This window comes from Pezoporus wallicus, unplaced genomic scaffold, assembly GCF_028554395.1.
Source record: "Pezoporus wallicus isolate ANWC-B61680 ecotype Strahan unplaced genomic scaffold, APGP_CSIRO_Pwel_v1 contig_5069, whole genome shotgun sequence".
NCBI classification, from domain to species: Eukaryota; Metazoa; Chordata; class Aves; order Psittaciformes; family Psittacidae; genus Pezoporus; species Pezoporus wallicus.
The window spans coordinates 7043536-7062720 of record NW_026642361.1 but is presented as its reverse complement, the minus strand read 5'-3'; the positions used below and the strand labels follow the sequence as shown (position 1 = coordinate 7062720).

Sequence of the window (19185 nt, the reverse complement as noted above, 5' to 3'; positions counted from 1 at the left end):
AGCAACCCACAAGTGGCATTTGCTTTCAGGGACCCAGTGTGGTGTACATAATCAACACACACCGGCTTGATCCAGCAACAACCCAAAAGTTACTGTGATTTTCGTCCAGAATGAAAGCTGAAGCTGGAGAAGCCCCTCAAACAAATATAAGCTCAGCCTGTGAGTTCCTCACCTTGGAGCAAGAGCAAGCCGGGTTTGGTTCACTCATTTGCCTGCAGGAATTCAGGTACCTATGCCCAGTTCTCGGATGTCTCAACATCAGAGTGCAGTGTACTCCAAAATAAGAGACAAGTTCGGCAGCTCTGTCTGTAGTCAAGTGCTTCTGCAGAGCACAGTTAAAATAATTGAACAGAGATAGGAAGAGCCACTTGCTCAGTTATAGGTCACAACACCCAGGAGGTGTGTGTACAGGAAGAGTCTTTTCCACACACTGAAAATGGCCTGAAAAGTCTTTGGAGCTGGGATCTAGAATCATGTTTTCTTTCTTTATGGCTCTTTTTGCTTTTATTTTCTGTATGAAAGAGGTATCTAATGAGGAGGTGTGCTCAGGACTCTCTACTTAGCCTGGGGCAACTAAACTCCAAAGAAAGATGTTTAAGGCCAGTCACTGCTGGATCTATGGGACTGCAGTCATTAGCAGGTGGCCTGTTTCACAAACAGTATTGGCAACCGGTGCCTTCTTCAGTGGTGCAGGTTCTTCTCTGGCAGCTTGGTACCTAAGACATTTTCTGGGTATAGTCCTGTGGTCTTTCCTAAGGGGCCAGAGGCCAAATCACATGTCAGGTCTTTCGACATCAGCTTAACTGCCTGCAGCTTTGGTGTGCAATGCTTTACCTGATGGGAAGTATCAGTTCTGCCTAGCTTGATTTACTGTCAAGGAGGGTTACATCATATCCACCCACCCACATTTGCTGCCAGCTACCCCCAGACACTGTATCTCTAGTGACGCAAAGTAACTTTACTGGTAATCTGACCCCAGCAGTCAGTTTCCTGCTGCACGTTCACCCTAAACTGGGATGTCAGTAGGCTAAATGCAAGATTCTCTGCAGTTCCACTGTGCCATTATGTTCCAATAATGTGCTTTTATTTCAGATAAATACAAAACCTCTTTCCTAGGCACAAACCTTACAGAATGTGCTCTTTGTCAGAGTAAGACGCTTTACAGAGGTATTCGTTGTACTCACCTAGGTCTGTGAAGTACGTTCAGGTATTCTCTGAAGGAAGATGCAATAGAAGTAGGGAAAAAAGCACTACAGATTTTAGCAAATACATTTTATGCCAACCTTATGAACCTTACCTGTTCACGGGAAAAACTATGGTTCCACCAGTGCAGCAGTTTTCTGTGTAGTTAGTTTAAAATAGACTATGGTCATGACTATGTGGATATATTTCAGTGCAAATGAGTTAAATGTTAACAAACATCATACATGCACAATTCCAAAAGTGGATTCCTGTAAACCCAATGATGCTAACTGTTGTCAGTACGTATGTATTTTAGTTCCTGAGATTGCTGTAATCTTTAAAAAGAACAATATGAAGAATTCAGTGTGCATTCTAACCTATAAACTCAATTTGCAGTGAAATTGCATTTTTGCTCTGCAGTCTAGCTGTCAGTAAATCAACTGTACAGTTAAGGACTTCTCTTTTTTTTTCTGCTTTTAAAAGTGTATTAATGACAAAACAAGGCTCTTAAACTACTGCCTCTGGCATCAGTCGCTCAGACATAGCTGTGTTGCACTTTTTAACAACCAAATTAATTCCACATGAAGAGAAAAAGTATTCACTCTTTTTCTTTTCCTTTTTCAAACTTTGCAGACGTCTTGCAGGAAATGGCTTGACATACATTCCTAAGGGAGCATTTGCTGGCCTTTTCAGTCTTAAAGTGCTGTAAGTAAACTGTGTGTTGTTTGATATATTTCTGATTTCCTAAATGCTCCAGGGAACTAATTAGCCAGTGAAGTTTTGATCAAGTAAATTACATATTTTGATCAGCTCATTTTGAACAATTCAATTGAAGATACATATGAACATCATTAAATCTGTTTTTTCATTTAGAAAATATCCCAAACAAAAAGGTTAGAAAGCATTAATAACATTCTAAAAACAACTTGCTCACCAAATAGATGCCTCTGTATAATATCAAAGGTAAAAATAGGTTCGGTTAATAGTTTCTTTAAGTGTCTCAAAAGTTCTGATTTCAAGTGTAGTAATCTTAGTGAACTTTCTATCATCACACAGAACTGGGGGTAAATTGCCTTCTTTTCTTGAGAGCCAGGGGAAAGAAACATTGTTGTAGAACACCGTGAAAGTAAAATCCAGTTTGTATTTCATATCTTGTTCTTTGCCATGTAATTACTGAGAAGTAAATTAAAAAAATATGACAAACCCCTGTATTATTTGGAGTAATAGGACAGCACATACAGTTACTGAAATTATTAGCAGGCCACATCTCACAATATTTATACTAGAGGGGATCTTTGCCTATCACAGAAACTGTATTGTTAGCACCAGTCTCCCGGGCAGCATCAAGTCAAGCCAGATGCTACTGTAAGAGTATACAAAGCTCTACAGAAAAAATACCTAAGTGGGAAAGAAGTATGAAGAGGTTCCCACTCCATTTATTCTTAAGTTGGCCAGCTGTAGCGCTTGTTGGCCTAAGGAGATTAAGGCCTGCCAAAAATGATTTCATTTCCAGTGTCCCACCAAGTATGCCTCATTTTGAAGGTACATTGTACTAGTTCAGTTTTACCCACATAGAATCCTTTTGTATATGTAGGAGTCGGTTCAAACTGGGATATCAGGCAGTGTAAATGACACTGAATTCAAAGGGAGGAAAATATTATTTTGGAATGAAAAGTCATTTTTTAATCTTTGAAATTTAAATGGTGTGATATTTCAGAAAAGAGATTTGTCAGGTCATTGCTAGCAACCTTCTGTTTGAGAAAATCAATTTCATTGGGAAAAAAATCAGCGACTTTTACAGAGATAAATTTTTATTCAAATCAAATCATGAACTCCTCATATTGTTATAAGTCCCAATTGCCATAGTAGCGTTTTCCTGAGGAAGGATTTCAAGAGTCCGTCTTCTCAGCTTTATCAGAATAAGAAACTGAAGCACTTCAGAAAGGAAAACAAAATCAGTACATGAGGATGACAATTTCAGAATCACTGGAGGCAATTAGGCGCTCAAGCCCTATTGAAAGTGAATTGCATTTATTCTTTTAACTTTCTCAGCTGTTTCGAAAATCCTTCTCAAAGCTGATGTGTAGCTGTTAACAAAGCTAATATGCTTCAGGTATTTGTTTGTTTTGAAAAGAGCTGGCATTTGACAGGGGCAGGGGAACAGAGTATTTGTGTAGCTTTCCTTTGTTTGTAATCTTGCAATAGAACCAGTACAAAGGAGGTAAGCTTGGAAAAAAAATTTTGAGAGAAGGAAATCATCTTTACTGTGTTGATTCTGTTTTTTTGTACTACTGAAAATGTAGGATGCTGCAGAATAACCAACTGCGCCAGGTCCCTACTGAAGCACTCCAGAACTTGCGCAGCCTGCAGTCTCTGTGAGTATACTTGACAAATCAACTTGTAACCTTGCATGAACAAGAATATATGAGTACCTATTAACTACCTGTTATTATCACTTAATAATGTGCTGAATCAACTTTTTCTTTTAACTCTCTTTGAGCTGTTTTTCAGCAGAATTGTACACTCAAACATCAAAAGTGACTGATTTCATTCCGGTAATTTCAAGACACCGGCAGCTTCTCTGCAGCACTATAAACTGGTTCGCTGTCTGAGAAGACACACCTTGCCCTGCAGTGCTTTCTGTCTGTCCAGAAGAATATGGTCCCTTGAGCACTGGTCCTTCCCATGGTTTCTTGCTGAGGTTCTTTACCAGGGAAAAGAAAGAATTTCAAATGACTCCCTTGTTTTTTTCATTTGGTGTAATTTTTTTATTTCTTTTTAAGCAGTATGGAAAACAATATTAACTCATGAAACAAAGTGTACTAGAGGATGCTTTATTATGATCTGTGCTTCAGGCAGGTCTCCATATTTATACTTCTTGACTGTGCTATGCTGACTCAGTCCATGACCTTCAGTTTTAACAGAACTGCCAGAACTGCTAGACCAGGAGTGAGGATTGGCTGCTTCATGGTATGAATGAAATTATTTTTATGTGCTTCTGCCCCATAACGTAAGGATGGTTGTACCAGGTTGTGCTAAAAGCTGACCTAGCCCAGTATCCAGTCTTCAACAGCAGGAAAACTAGAAGGTCTGGCAAGGAATATAAAACACTCCTTTGGTAAACTGTCCCAGCTGCTGGAAATTTTCACTCAGGGACTCACTGAGCCTATTGTGGCTTCTTTGAATTTAATAGCTCTTAAAGAATTTTATTCTATGTTTTTGTACAATTGCTTTTTGAGCCACTGTAACACTCATGATTTTTTTTGTGGCAGTATATCTGCTTATTGGCTAGCTCTGCATAGCATGGGGAAGTACCTCCTGTTATTTACTTGTAACACACATTTGGTGTCCCTTAAGTGCAGCATCAGGAGAAAGTGAAATCAGCAGATCCTTATTGATATATGCCAGATTCATAGACCTCTGTTTTATCTCCATGAGTCATGTTTTTCAGGCATAGGCTGTTAGGATTGCTTTTCATCTGGGAGCTGTTCCCTTCCTCTGGTCATCCTTGTCACTCTTACTGAACTTTTATTCAGTTCTCATATATTTGATATGGAAAAGTCAAGGAGCAATCAGGCCTTCACAGCATGTTTAAAGTTTTTGCACGCTATGGATTTATAGAGTGGAATTATAAATGCTTTTTTGTTCGCTTTCCTCCTAATTCCCCCAAATTTTATTTTGATGAATTATTTTAACCTTTACTGAAAATTGAGCTTTTATTTTCATACTTATTACGACTGCTGGACTTCTGTCTAGCATATTAGTAGCTACTCATGAGTTTGTCATGTAAAGTTTGTATTGCCATTTCCCTAAGTGCCTCAATTGATGCCTATCGACACTGAAACTCATCTGCCATATTCTTGTGAGTCAGTTGAGTATCATGAGTTCTTTCTGCTGTACTTGCAGTTAACAGTTTCCAACCACAAGGCCACTCTTGCTGTCTGCATGCCAGACATAATAAATAGAGTATGTTTCCAAGTTATCCACAGAATTTCATTGTCACCCAATTAAAAAAAAAGTAAAAAGATTATTTTCTAAAGGATCTACTAATTTTGATGAGCAGCATAAAATATTTAGATTCTTTAAGATAGGCATGCGGGTTCTCTGAGCAGAGGAACCTTCTGTCTTTAGCTGACCACTTTATGTTTTCACAGAATTACTCTGAAGTAAAGCTGTTTTTCCTAAGAAGTTCCAATATCCAATGTGGAAGTAAATCTGGAAGTTCAAATATTAAATCATAAACAATTGCTGCAGTGTGCACTGATCACCAGCATCACTGGTAAAAGTCTAACAAAGGTAGAATGAGTGTCTGTACCAGTCTATCCAGTCTGGTTAGAGTTAAGTTGTATTGGTTGAGAAATAACTGTGTTGAACACAGTCTTCTTTTTTTGTGCATAAAGAAGTTCCACCAAAAGGTTAACATCTTTTGCATACATTCAATTCATCCAAAATCTGAAGAACAGAATTAATTAAAGGAATTGATTTTCAGCAGAATTATGTCATCTGTGTATAACTTGCCGCTACACAGACACACTTTATATTTCATTAGCTCCCAGTTTCTTTTGTCCAGCTTGAACATTTACCGCCTTAATATACAAAGCATTTGTTAAGGTTTCTAAAGGTGAAACAGCCCTAGGAATTAATTATCTTATAATTGCTATTTGGTCAGTACCTTTTTTCTTTATTGACCAGACACAGACTGCAATATCTCAGCCATATACTTTTGAGGTTACAGTTCTTTCCTTTGATCTTTGAAAAAGTCATGAGAAAATGCTGGTCTAGTGACTGTATTAGATTTTCTTTCTGCTAAACAAACAAAAACAATCTTGCTGAGATCAGATCGCTCTATACACGTTCTGAACCAAAACATGATAAGCCAAGCAAACAAGAGTTCTTTTGTTGCTCTGAAAGAGACTGTTGAATTTTCATCACAGTTTCTAAACAAAATGACAGTCTCACTCAGGCTTTTTTGCAAATATTTTTTCCTTGGGTGAACAATTTGAAGTAAACCAAACATCATTTGTGCATTTGCCTATGTAAAGGATGGATATTTTGTGACAGAATTAAAACAGAAGGAGAATAGGAGAGGTCAGTAGAAACCTTTAGACAGCTGTGTAGCAGGACAAGATGATATGATATGGGTTTGTACAGAAGAGCTACTATCACCTGAAAGATGATCATCAGCAAAAGAGACCTCTTTGAGGAAAAGAAAACTATTATTCTTTTGTTTGCTTAAACAAGGTTGTGACTGTCGGATAAAGGTGTGCACAGATTCAATTTGTTGTTTCATATAGTCTAGGAATTTTCTGTCCTCAAGGTGGTTCTTGCATTGATTTCTGATTTCCAATAGGAATTGTTTCTTGAAAGCTTTGAACTAACAGGAGTCTTTTCAAGAGTGTAATTAAGAGGTTAAAAGCCTTCACAAAGGCAATTCCTGTAAGATAGCAGCTTCTTGTACTTAACTACCTTTAACTATGCACATGGTGTGATTTCTGAAAGCCTCATTAACACTTTGCTTTAGCTTAGGATGGATGCAGAAAACTGATGACAGGACTCAAATCTCTGCCTTTTGTGGTTTTACACAAGAAAGGCAGTCATATAGAGTGGTCAGCCATACTAACTGCCTTGCTGCCTTAGTCAGTGTGAGGAGAATTATGTTACAATCATTTTTTTATCAGTATACATATACAATTGTATGCATACACATGAACAGTATATGTATATATATATGCAGAAGCAAGTTCTCCATGTTCACTTGTAATACAAATTCATCACAAATATTTTGCACAAAAGGGTATTTCTAGATTACATGCTTTTCTTATTATCTAGTTCCAAGCTAAAAAATGACAGTGCAAGCATCAGTATTGATAGATATATTAACTGATGTTAAATGGCCTGTGGCCCACAAAAAAAGAACTGATGTACTGCAGGAACAAGCAACTATTTGTTCCACTAACTTGTCGAAGTCTGTCATGCAGAATAGCGTAACAAGTTTGAGTGATATATATTCCTAAATTTCTTAAGGGTTGACCTGTTTCTAGAATAGATCAGTCTCCTTCAGACAGCAGATATTAATCAGTAAATACTATGACATAAGAAGTGGACAACAAAAAGAACCCTGAGATTTTAGCATTCCAGCTTCAACAGCAAATATCTGTGAGAAAATATATTCACAGGTACCATGACTGAAAAGGAGGAACATGACTGAAAGGAGTCAGTGACATGTTCCAACTTGGATCTTGGCAGCAGGGTTTGGTGTCGCTTGTGTTCTGTCTTCTCTGTTTTGCACCTTGTGCAAATATATTTGTTTAGAACCAACTATAAGCAGATGGTCTCTGGGTTTTGTTTTTCTGCAGCATCAGTATCTCCAGAATGCTTTTAAATCCAGCAGCCTTTTAGTGATTTTGAATATAACTGTATGGTCTAAAAACCTTTTACATATGTGTATCGGTTTGTTCTGTAAGCACCATTTTCAGAGGCCGAAATTTTCAATATCAAGAACAGACCGGGCACTGTCTCACTGCCCATGCCAAACCAGTCATGAAGGACATTGAAAAGCAAGCCTTTTTTACTGTATCACCTACTTTCCTTCCTGTAAAATTTAAGAGGACTTCTACTTCAGTAGCACAAAATAGGGCAGAAGACAGCATAGCCCATCTTCCAAAGCACCAGAAATGGTAGAGAAAAAAATAAACCATCTTTTCTCCCTTGACAACCTGCAAACTTGAAATTCAGTGAAGCAAATTAATTTGGCTTTACAAGTAACAATGAGATAACATCAATTACATTTGTTTATTTTTCCTAACAGAATTTGTAAATTGTGTAAACTTTATTTTTAAGAAATTTCAGTATTTGTGGAGCATCTGATGGTTACACCGAGTTTTACATGAAAGATTATCTAGAAATCATCTTAGATATTCTTAATAATCAGCTGGTTGGAACAGGTCTGCAAATGGATTTTTAATCTTCTCCCTACTCCTCTAAATATTTGACATTTCAAGAGAAGTTTCCATTCTTAATCCAGAGAAAGAGTTGAAGACTTTGAGGGCTCAGTGTTCTGAAATGCTTCCAGTTTAAGTCTGAAATTAAAAAGCCTTTTCTTCAGAAATGTTGACTTCAAACATTTTTCTTTCTTTTCCAGTTTGATGCTTGTGTTACTAATCCTGATTTTTTGTTAAGAGGCAAAACAACTTTGATGAAATCACATTCTCCCTAGAGAACTGTTTTCATGAAAAGACAGGAGCTTTAGTTGTGGTTTTCCATGTCACACCCCATGATAATGAAGCCTACAGAAAGTATTATCCTCTTAGGAAACCTAGTACCTCAAAAGGTACCCACAAACTCCCTGAGGAGGAATTTCCCACAGTTTAAATCAAGTTTGTGTGTACCCATGCAGCTGTATGTACACATACACAAAGACGGCTCAAAACTCACCACTGCAGTCTTCTCATTTTATTGCACATCTTAGTCATCTGAGCTACTGGAGCCCTGGGATGGGCTAGAGAACAGAAGAGTGACTGAACATGAAGCAGGTAGTAGTACAGTATCAGGCCACCCCTCTCAGTCACAGACACTTTTCTATCTTGATAAGCAGCTGGGAGGAAGATAGAGGCTCAAGGTTGTCTAAAATGCATGTGCTACTGTTTTTTTGAGATGCAGTCCCTAAATCAACCAGCCACAAGGCAGTTGCTTTCAAAGTTTGGTGCAAATAGAGTGAACTAGATGAGCAGTTCAAGGCCACTGGATGATGGGGTTTTTCATCCAGTAGAAGCTACTGGGCATCTGACTCTTTTCTGTCTTCTGAGTAATTTCAAAAGAGAGGGTTTTAATCACGTTTTGTAAAGGACAGGCAAATTTCTCAACTTCAGAACTGCTAGCCAAAAATCATCCTGCATGGCTAAAGCCCACCAGTATGTACACCACATGTGGGAGGAGAGCAAGAAGCCACTGTTGGAGTGACTGTCAGTACAGGGGCTCACACTAGACTTCTGAGATCCTTTTGGGCACCATAGTGACAGAGTGCTGCTACTATCAGCCAAGCAAAGCAAAGTGCTTTAGTGCTCCAGGCACTGGCCGTGACCATCTGTCCTGCTGCACTGTTAACAGGGTCCTTGGCACCCTTTTGACCTGTGCCACCTAACACATGCCTGAGCTGTTTCCCGGGGCCATCTGGGAGTTCCCACACCCCTGGGACTGTGCCTGTTAGGAGCTCTGCATACAGCCACCTTGCTTGGGAGGCTAGGAGAGGTCACTCAGAGCCAGCTGGCTGCGGGACCTGGGAGCATTCCCAGCCACACCAAACGTGCTAGTCTAGCTGGGGACTGGTAACCTGAGTGCAGGCAGATTCCTAGGATAACCCAACCACTGCTGCTGGCCCCCACTTTTTCCCAGCTGTGGGGATTTAGGGTACCCAGTATCAGGGCCAGTCTTTGCATAAATACAGCATTGCACTTGGCTGTTTTGCTTTATGCAGTTATCTGGCATCCTGGCCCATGTGATCTTGGAGGAAGTATGTTTGGGTATGAAGAGAAACACTAAAGATTGAAAATCCCAGAGCTGCAGATACCTCCTCCTGGAAAACTGAGCAGTGGGACAGAAACAAATGCTCCTCAACTGTGACTAGTGACTTTTTTTGTCTTGCTGCTGCCACACGAGGGTTCTTTATATCAGTCCTGTAGAAACCCATATGAGGGCAGAGCTGAAAGTGAGCTGTGGGAACTGCTGTGCTGGTGTGTTGTACTTAATCTTTTACAATAGTCCTAGCATTTTCCCCTGTGGACTGAAGGGGATATCCTGCGTAAAAGGCCATGTTTGAAAAACATGACTCATGATAGCCAGCTATATTTTCATTACATTCACTTTTCAGACCCAGTTTCAGTGTCGCTTGCCATTACTTAAATGAGGCTTTAGTCAAACTTACGTGAACAAACCCTTGAAAGGACCTGTTACCACACACTAGCACAGATGTTGGGGCTGGAGGTGATCCCCTCCTGCCTGTTATACCCTCCACAGACAGGCCCCATCCCAATACCTTGTGGTGAGGCTTGGCTGTGTCTCCCTGTATAACAGAGCCAGGTCAGGAGAAGAGGAAGGTGGAAACAGAGGGAGGAGCACACCACTTCTGTAATCTGCCAAGCCCAACGTGTGCTCTCAGTTCTCTGCCTCCCCTACCTGTTACATACAGCCATGTTCATTTTACCTTTCCTGTTTAAAACTTAAATGGCAGAAGAATAATTTTTAACTTGACTTCTTTATCTGTCTTTGTGGCTCTCCTCTTCTCTGGTCCCTTCATTGTATCCAAGCATTCATCCATTGCAAGAAGAGGCAATCCATGTAATAGCTGTTCATTTCAGAGGGAGAAATCTCCTTCCTGATCCTATATCTAGCATTTCATTTACCTCTGAATGAATAAGCAAGGCACTCCTACAAGACATTAAGGAACTTCTTGATCACAGGGTACATCCTGGTTGTAGCTGGGCTTGCTCTTGAAAGAAGATTCAGAACAGGAAAAAAAGTAAATATTACTTTAGAAACCTACCAGTGGCATAAAATTAAGTATCCAGTCATTGGATACTTAGTGAATTGATCAAAAAAATGCAAATCAAGTCTTTTTCACCTGTTTTAGAGTACTAATAAATGAGTCCTGTTTACAGTGACTTTTCATATCTTTTCATAATTGATGCACATGGTTGTAGCATTCACAGGAAGCACCAGTGGGATACCGTCCACTTAGCTCAAGCATTTGCTTTGAAAGTTTTAAACATTTTAAGTGAGCTCATGGTGAATTTCATACTGGCTGCTTTATTTACATGCTGCCTATCAGAAGAGATCAAGTATTTGTTTCCCTAAATTGGCCCTCTCTGGAATATAATAGCAGCTTTCAAACTCACCACATGTTATCTATATATTTTCAATTGTAAGTAGGGTCATGTTTGTGAGTTAATGGGTTTAGGTCTTGAAGTGCCAAAACTTTGATCAACACATGTAAAACAATTGGCTGAAAACAGCGATTTTGATTAATGCTTTATACATCAGTGTGCATTGCCTACAGTATAACAGGAAACTTAACCACTGCTGAAACCTTTTAATATCTGCAAGAGGGAAAATGGCACTTGGAAATTTTAAAAATATTAGATAACAAAAGAGCACTTGAGGCAGTACTTCTTACAAGCTCTTGCAGGATATGTAATCCAGTTACAGGACCTGACACAGGAATAATTGTAGCTTCCTGATTTCTTCCAAGCTTTATTTAAACACTAATTCATAGAATCATAGAACCATAGAATGGTTTGTGTTGGAAAGGACCTTAGAGATCATCCAGTTCCAGCCCCTGTGCCACAGGCAGGGACGCCTTCCACTAGACCAGGTTGCTCCAAGTCCCATCCTACCTGGCCTTGAACACTGACAGGGATGGGGCAGCCACAGCTTCTCTGGGCAGCCTGTGCCAGTGCCTCAGCACCCTCACAGTAAAGAATTTCTTCCTAATACCTAGTCTAAGTCTCCCCTCTTTCACTTTAAGGCCATTACCCCTTGTCCTATCCCTACATTCCCTTGTAAAAGTCCCTCTCTGGCTTTCTTGTAGACTGCCTTTAGGCACTGGAAGGCTGCTTGAAGATCTCCCTGGAGCCTTCTCTTCTCCAGGTTGAACAGCCCCAACTCTCTCAACCTGTCTTCATACATCTTCAGAAGTGCTCCATCCCTCTAATCATCTTCATGACCCTCCTCTGTATTTATTCCAATAGCTCCATATTCTTCTTACGTTGGGGGCCCCAGAGCTGCATGCAGTACTTCAGGGTTCGGTCTTGAGAGCAGAGTAGAGGGGCAGGATCACCTCCTTCAACCTGCTGGTCACGCTTCTTTTGATGCAGCCCAGGATACGGTTGGCTTTCTGGGCTGTGAGCGCACACTGAAGCTGGCTCATGTTGAGCTTCTTATCACCCAATGCCTCCAAGGCCTTCTCCGCAGGGCTGTTCTGAATCTCTTCCCTCCCCAACCTGTAGCTGTGCCGGGGATTGACCTGACTCAGGTGTAGGATCTTGCACTTTGCTTTGTTGAACTTCATGAGGTTGGCATTGGCCCATCTCTCAAGCATGTCAAGGTCCCTCTGGATGGCATTCCTTCCCTCCAGCGTATCAACTGAACCACACAGCTTGGTGTCATCGGCAAACTTGCTGAGGGCGCACTCAATCCCACTGTCCATGCTGGTGACAAAGATGTTAAACAGCACTGATCCCAATACTGACCCCTGAAGAATGCCTCTCATCACTGGTCTCCACTTAGACATCAAACTGTTGACTGCAATACTTTGAGTGCAACCATCCATCTCATTGCTTATCCGCTGGGTAGTCCATCCATCAAATTGATGTCTCTCCAATTTAGAGACAAGGATGTCATGTGGGACAGTGTTGAACGCTTTGCACAAGTCCAGGTAGATGACATCAGTCGCTCTTCCCTTATCCGCCAACACTGTAACCCTGTTGTAGAAGGCCACTGAATCAGTCAGGCAAAATTTGCCACTTGTGAAGCTATGTTGGCTGTCACCAGTCACCCCCTTATTGTTCATGTGCCTTAGCATAGTTTCCAGGAAGATCTGCTCCATGATCTTGGCAGGCACCAACTGGCTCATAGTGCCCTAGGTTCTCCTTTTTTCCCTTTTTAAAAATGAGAGTTATGTTTCCCTTTTTTCCAGTCAGTGGGAACTTCACTGGACTGCCAGGACTTCCCAAATATGATGGATGCTGGCTTAGTCACTTCACATGACAGCTGTCTCAGGGCCCACAGATGCATGGATTTGTTCACCTTCAGGTTCCTTAGATGGTCTTGAACTTGATCTTCTCCTACAGTGGGGAATTCTTCATTCTCCCAGTCCCTGCCTTTGCCTTCTGTGACTTGGGTGGTATGGCTGGAGCACTTGCTGGTGGAGATTGAGGCAAAAACAGTTTTTGAATACCTCAGCCTTGTCCATATCCTGGGTAACATGGTCTCTGTTTTCTTTCCAGAGAGGGCCCATATTTTCCCTATTTTCAAGTACCTAGAATTTCATGTATATTACAGCACTCGTGTTTTATTTTTTGTGTATTTTGTTTACATAGCCAGTGCTGGGTTTGTATTTGGAAGCCTCAGGTATTAAAAAAGTCAGTCCCTTGATTTGCTACCAAATATTGGGAAGACAAAAATCTTGGTCCCCCTGATGACAGCAGAAACATTGCCATTTCAACCTGCTTTCAGCTTCACCATGCAGCCAGGCATCCTGTGGGTAACTCCTGTGGAGTCAACAGGGACATTAGAGCTGCACAGGCAGGTTTCGTATTGAACGAGATGTTAACTGTAATACAGTAAGAGTATAAGCTGAATAAAGCCTCCATTCTTTAATCAGTGTAACTGTCAAACTAAGGCAACTGTAACTTCTTAGTTTACATACCAGCATCACACAGGGAAGAAATTTACTTATTATGACTAAACACAAAGAAACCTCATCTACTCATTTGAATTCTACCTTCTTTGAAAACACAGGCATAGCATGGTTGTTGCCTGGGGAAGAGGGGAGGTACAGCATGAGTATTTCTAACCATTTCCAGCCTCACCCATTTGTTGACAGACCCCTGAGTTGTTTGGAAGCTCCGTCTCTGCTGCCAGCCATGTCAGTTATTATATCAAAAATTTAATTGTACAAGGGCTTTGACACTGAACTTTATAAATTTGTTCCGACTGACCTTGTCTCAGTTATTTGTCAGCCTGGCACAGAGCCTTAGCAGTCATTATTTGTTCTCATGCAGTAGGTAGGAGCAGCATGGAGCAGGAGATAGAGTGGACCTGACGTTTTACATGACTATAAATGAGGAAACAGCTTTAAATAAAGAGATTAGCATGCTCGCCACAAAAGGTATTTCACTTCTCTCAAACAGACCGAATTTAGGTTGTACAGAATTACTTCTTTGTACCCTGGATGTGGTTGTTTGTTCTGTTGTGTTTTCAAACATCTATTTGCATTTATTTCTGTTTCACCATTCACTTAATTACTGCCCTGTACAGACATCTTCAAGGAGAGTTTAAGAACATGGCTTTCATGTTCTGACCAAGGTACAAGTCACTACAACACATTAAAAGCAGAAAGTGTTTTGGAGTACAGATCACCGGCTGAATGCTTTGCAGTTTCAGAAAGGTGAAGCACACTTTTAAATATTTCCCTGAAAGCATCACAATGGGAAAGCAAAACAGAGCAGACGGAGAAGCCACTGAATACATGACATAATATTTCTAGCACCACATCTGCAAAAAGTTCAGTAGATTTAATCCTTATTTACACAAGTATGAGAGCAAGATATCACCTGCAGACTCTGAAGAGGTACGATGCGCAGTTGGGCTCCCTCTCTTGGCTCTGCAGCAACTGAAGTGTATTTAATAACTTCTTTCTCAAAATAAGTATATTGCATTAGCAGCACTAAACGATTTTTTAAAACGTTTTGTTCCACTACAAAAAATGTGAACTTCAGTGCTCATTATAATCATTGGAATAAACATTTTATATGAAAGGTAAACCAGGAACAGAGACTCAGAAGTGAGTTTTATTTTTGGCTCTTAGAATGAGAGAGCATATGGAAACCCATCTTGCAGGTCAGTGATTTATAGGTTCTGAAAGAGAATCTCTTGCTTGGTTTCTTGCACTTTTTTTTATTCCATACTTTCAAATGATTGGGAAGGGAAACAAATTCATACCTGGTCTGTAACAGAGAGTCTGCTCAAAAATGATCAGTGTGTGCTCTCTGTGAGCTGATGGTTCCAAAGGAGAGCTGTCTGTGGAGAGCCAGCTGACAAGGAGAATTGTAAACATAATGTGAGGTCTCAGGGCTGAGGCTGCAAGCAAGATGGAAATGTAGGATCTCCAGAAAATGAAAAATGGATGTGGCAACACATGTGCATCCTTTGGGGTTGTGTTGTTGGTGATAACTTCTGATAGTCATTGTGGAAATCCACTGTTCTTTTCTCAGAGTCAATTTTCTCTATTTCTTTTTCTCCTAGACGTCTGGATGCCAACCACATCAACTATGTGCCCCCCAACTGCTTCAATGGCTTGGTCTCCCTTAGACACCTGTGGCTAGATGATAATTCTTTGACAGAAATTCCTGTCCAAGCTTTTAGAAGTTTACCAGCACTTCAGGCAATGACACTGGCACTGAATAAAATCCATTATATACCAGACTATGCTTTTGGAAACCTCTCTAGTTTGGTAGTTCTGTAAGTTTTATTGATTGCTTTTTTAGACACAATCTCAGCTTCTTTGCAGGTCTGTTCTCTTTGTGATAAAGAACTTGAAGATACTGCGTTTAATTTTGATGTTGCTTGAGATAAATGGCAAATGATAGATAAATAGGTATATATCTGGGTTAATTAAACATCCGTTTTGTCTTACAGTCTTAATATTAGATTGTTATCTTCAGGCTATGAATCTGCAGTTTCCCTTCTACATTTGCACTCGGCTTAGTGATATTTCTTTACCAAGAGGTCAGTTTTGTTTGCTGCAGAGAATGTTCTTTTTGAAATATAAATCCCTTTTTCTGAATTGCAACAATCCATAATATTTAAAAATTAGCTTGGAGAAGCAGATTTTTACATCTTCCTGAAGTTAAACTGGCATTTGCTGCATCACTTGTTTTGATCGAGCTTACAAGTTTCCATCACCAATAAAGAGCTACATAAGGGAATTAAACAATCACCCTATCTGGTCAGCAAAGCAAACAGGAAGAGATGAATTGTGTGTCCTCTAAGACTCTAAGGGCTAAATTAGGGAAGATTAGAAACAGGAAATGAACTGAGAGCTTTCTGGATGACTTGGAAAAAGAATGCTGTCCAGTAGAAAAAGTATGCACTTCTCTTCATAGAAAGTATATGTAATTTTGTAGTTGCATATGTTTGCATAAGAGTTCAACTAAATGAAATATGCATAGCTTGCAGCAAAATCCAGAAGGTATACTGTGAAGCACAGTTTCATCTTTTTTTCTTCTGGGAATGTACCAGATGGAAAAAAAATCTGGACTGGCTGGAGAAACTGAGGTGGAAAAGTTATTTCAGGGTACTTTGGAAAATTTTGTCATTATTAAAGAAAGAATAATATATTCAAGCTTTACAAGCTGTCCAAAACCGTAGTCACTATGCTAAGACTCTTAGCATATTTTAGCATATACTAACCCTAATGTAAGCATTGAACCTGGCACATGCTTGGGTTCTTTTGTTGACGTTTATAATCACCATCTCTGCCTAGTGCTTATATAAGCATATAGGGCACCAAAAATGAGGGATAACAGCAGCCTTGTGCTGCAAAACTTTTGTCTTTTGTTTCTTTACATTAAGTATCAAACCAAATCAAGTTAAAAACTGGATGAACTTGTTATTTGATGGAGCTTCTAGGCTTAATAGTGCTAAAGGCAAGAGACTTCCTTAACATTGTGCTCTAGATCCCAACCAAAAACGTAGTGATAAGAGACATGTTAAGAAATTCATGAGAAAATTATCTGTTTTCATGCCTTGATTACTTCTGCTCAGTTAGGTTTCCTTGGTTTAGATCTGCCTTGATTATTTCTAATCTTCTGGTCTTCATATTGATTAATAATGGAATCATTCTTCATGATCTACAACATCTAGTATTTTTGGCTCATCAGAATCTTTGTGTGTGGTTCTGCTGTCTTTTGTCTGGCAAAGTTTCAACTCAGTGCAAAAAAGCATGGTCAATTGGAGCAGGCTTGAAGCTCTATCATTAAATATCCAAACATAATTGCAAGTTGGAGATGCGCTTTCCATGCTAACTAAAGTATTAAAGGTCAGTGTAGTCATTAAGAAAAATAGCTGATTAGCTTTCTTCCTGGGAAAGTAAAAACTCATGGAAGATCTGCATTTTACCATCAGAATCCCTGCCTTTTGTGGACAGGTAGACTCAATTTCTGCAGGTTCTGCAGAGCATTCAGAGAGGCTCTGATCTTCAACAGTATTTTTAGAGCAGAATAAAGCATTGAAGGGAAAGTGCCTGGCAGACCCTTATTTACAGCCCTTCTTTTCTTTTAAAGGGCTACTCCCATAGTTTCTCCCCACTTTAGGTGTAGAGTGTCAAGAATAAAATAAAAAACTGCTGGGAAAAAAAGGCATCTTTTTTAAAAAACAACATGAAGTGGCTTCAGGTTGTATCTGCTCACATTAATGAGCTTCACTGGGAGTGGGGTTTTATCACGTTAGTCTAAAAATCTCAGAAATAGCACTCTGTGTGAGAAGCTGATTGAAATACATAACAAAATTACTTTCAACTGCTAAACGTCTGAGAAAGCAGATGTTGATTCTTACAGTTTCAAAGGAAGGCAAGTTACAGCACTTTTGAGATGGGTTAGTTTACTCATATCAGTGGAGGTACGACTTCTTGTCCTATGGCCCTGTGTCGTCTTTCGTTCTGCAAGCCTAATGCCCCTTTCCTGTCTGCTGTGTTATCCATCTCCTTACCTGCTCCTGTTCTGTGCCATATCCTCTGACACCCTTTGAATATACGTCTTCCTTATACACCTCATGCCCCATACATGGTTTTTAAGACAACATGTTACTAACCACCACTGTGAATATCTCTACAATTTCTCTGTATTTGATGTGCAACCCCCAACCTGGAACTCTGGGATATGCCCTTTATAAACAATCTAGGTGATTTAAAACAAATCCCTTCTAAATGGAAGCCTTTCATGGGTGGGGACATATGGCGGGGGGAGGAGAAAGGCAGTCGGGGTGCCTTCTATACATGCTTTTGCAAAAGCATGACTTGCATATAATCAGTACATGCCTGGAAATAAATTTCTTTTGATTTAACTATCAAAATGTTTTGCTTAAGTCCACTCTGTGCAGTGTGCTTTCCTGACTGTGTGCTTAATGTTCCCCTCCAGACATCTCCATAACAATAGAATCTACTCCCTGGGAAAGAAATGCTTTGATGGGCTCCACAGCCTAGAGACTTTGTGAGTTGACCTCTTATTTGTTTCCCTTTTTTTAGAGTGTTTTCATTAATATTCTGAAAGAATAAAAATAGCCTAAAAGCCAAATGTGGGTTTTGGCCTGCCTAATCGCTACAGGATCTAAGTGGTGGCTTACAATGACTCTACGTAGCAAATCCTATTTTTGACTATAAAATTAGTTTGCCTTTTTAATAAGCATTGTCAATCGATAAATTGTTTGAAGAACAGTTGAAAACTATTGAGCATTGAAAAAGAAGTGGCTATTCATGAACAGATATGTTTGGCTAGTTTAGTACTATTTATTTGTCTTGTTTAATCAATAAAGCAAATAATAGGTAGATTGGGTAATTGTCACAATGAAAAGTCTTAACATTAGAAAACTGTCTCACCGTAGTGTTATAAAATTAGATGGGGTTTTATATCCCTGGAAAAGATGAAAGTGCCAGGTAGCCAAATTATGCATGTATTTTACAAAGGGAGAAGAGCGTTTCAGTTGTATCCAAGTTTTTGTATTTAAAGAACTCTGATAAAGAATAGCACTGGTACAGATTGACGCTTCCTCAGGTTTCCACTGTAGTTTGTTCAGACCTATTCAAATTTTCTTGAGTTTTCTGGCAAAAAGTAATTCTACAGAAGAATGCCAAACAGGAATGCAGTGCTGATGGTTAGCTCAAGGTATTTTACTGCAGAGTTACTCAAGTAAAAGTGGTGTCCGCTGGAGTAGCCCCCAACCCCCCAAAATGCTACAAGGAGAGTAGACGCTTCCACATCCTTCCGCTGGCACCTGCCACAGTCAGCTGCATCATTTTCAGAGATTCACAGTATTTCACCCAACCATGCCAGAGGCTAAAAGGCCTGTTATACAAGGAACAAATAGACAGTTTCAAACATGAATAATGCTAGTCTAAAGGTGACTGCTTTCTCATCCACAGAACAATGTACTGCCCACTTTCATGTTTCATTAAGACCAGAGAGCAAGAAGGTTGGGGCCTTTTTTTTTTTTTTATCACTAGTTTTGATTACA

General features: G+C 39.8%; 1 protein-coding gene across 2 annotated transcripts in view; it reads left to right on the top strand.

Moving 5' to 3' along the window:
* Positions 1–19185, top strand: part of LGR5 (leucine rich repeat containing G protein-coupled receptor 5) — an 89950-nt gene that overhangs the window by 51200 nt on the left and 19565 nt on the right. Inside the window, exons 3-6 of one of the 2 annotated variants that reach the window (XM_057429445.1) lie at positions 1816–1887; positions 3486–3557; positions 15202–15417; positions 18093–18164. In XM_057429445.1, coding sequence (XP_057285428.1) covers positions 1816–1887; positions 3486–3557; positions 15202–15417; positions 18093–18164 — 432 coding nt within the window. The remainder of the gene's footprint in view (positions 1–1815; positions 1888–3485; positions 3558–15201; positions 15418–18092; positions 18165–19185) is intronic. The other variant, XM_057429446.1, reaches the window with a different exon arrangement.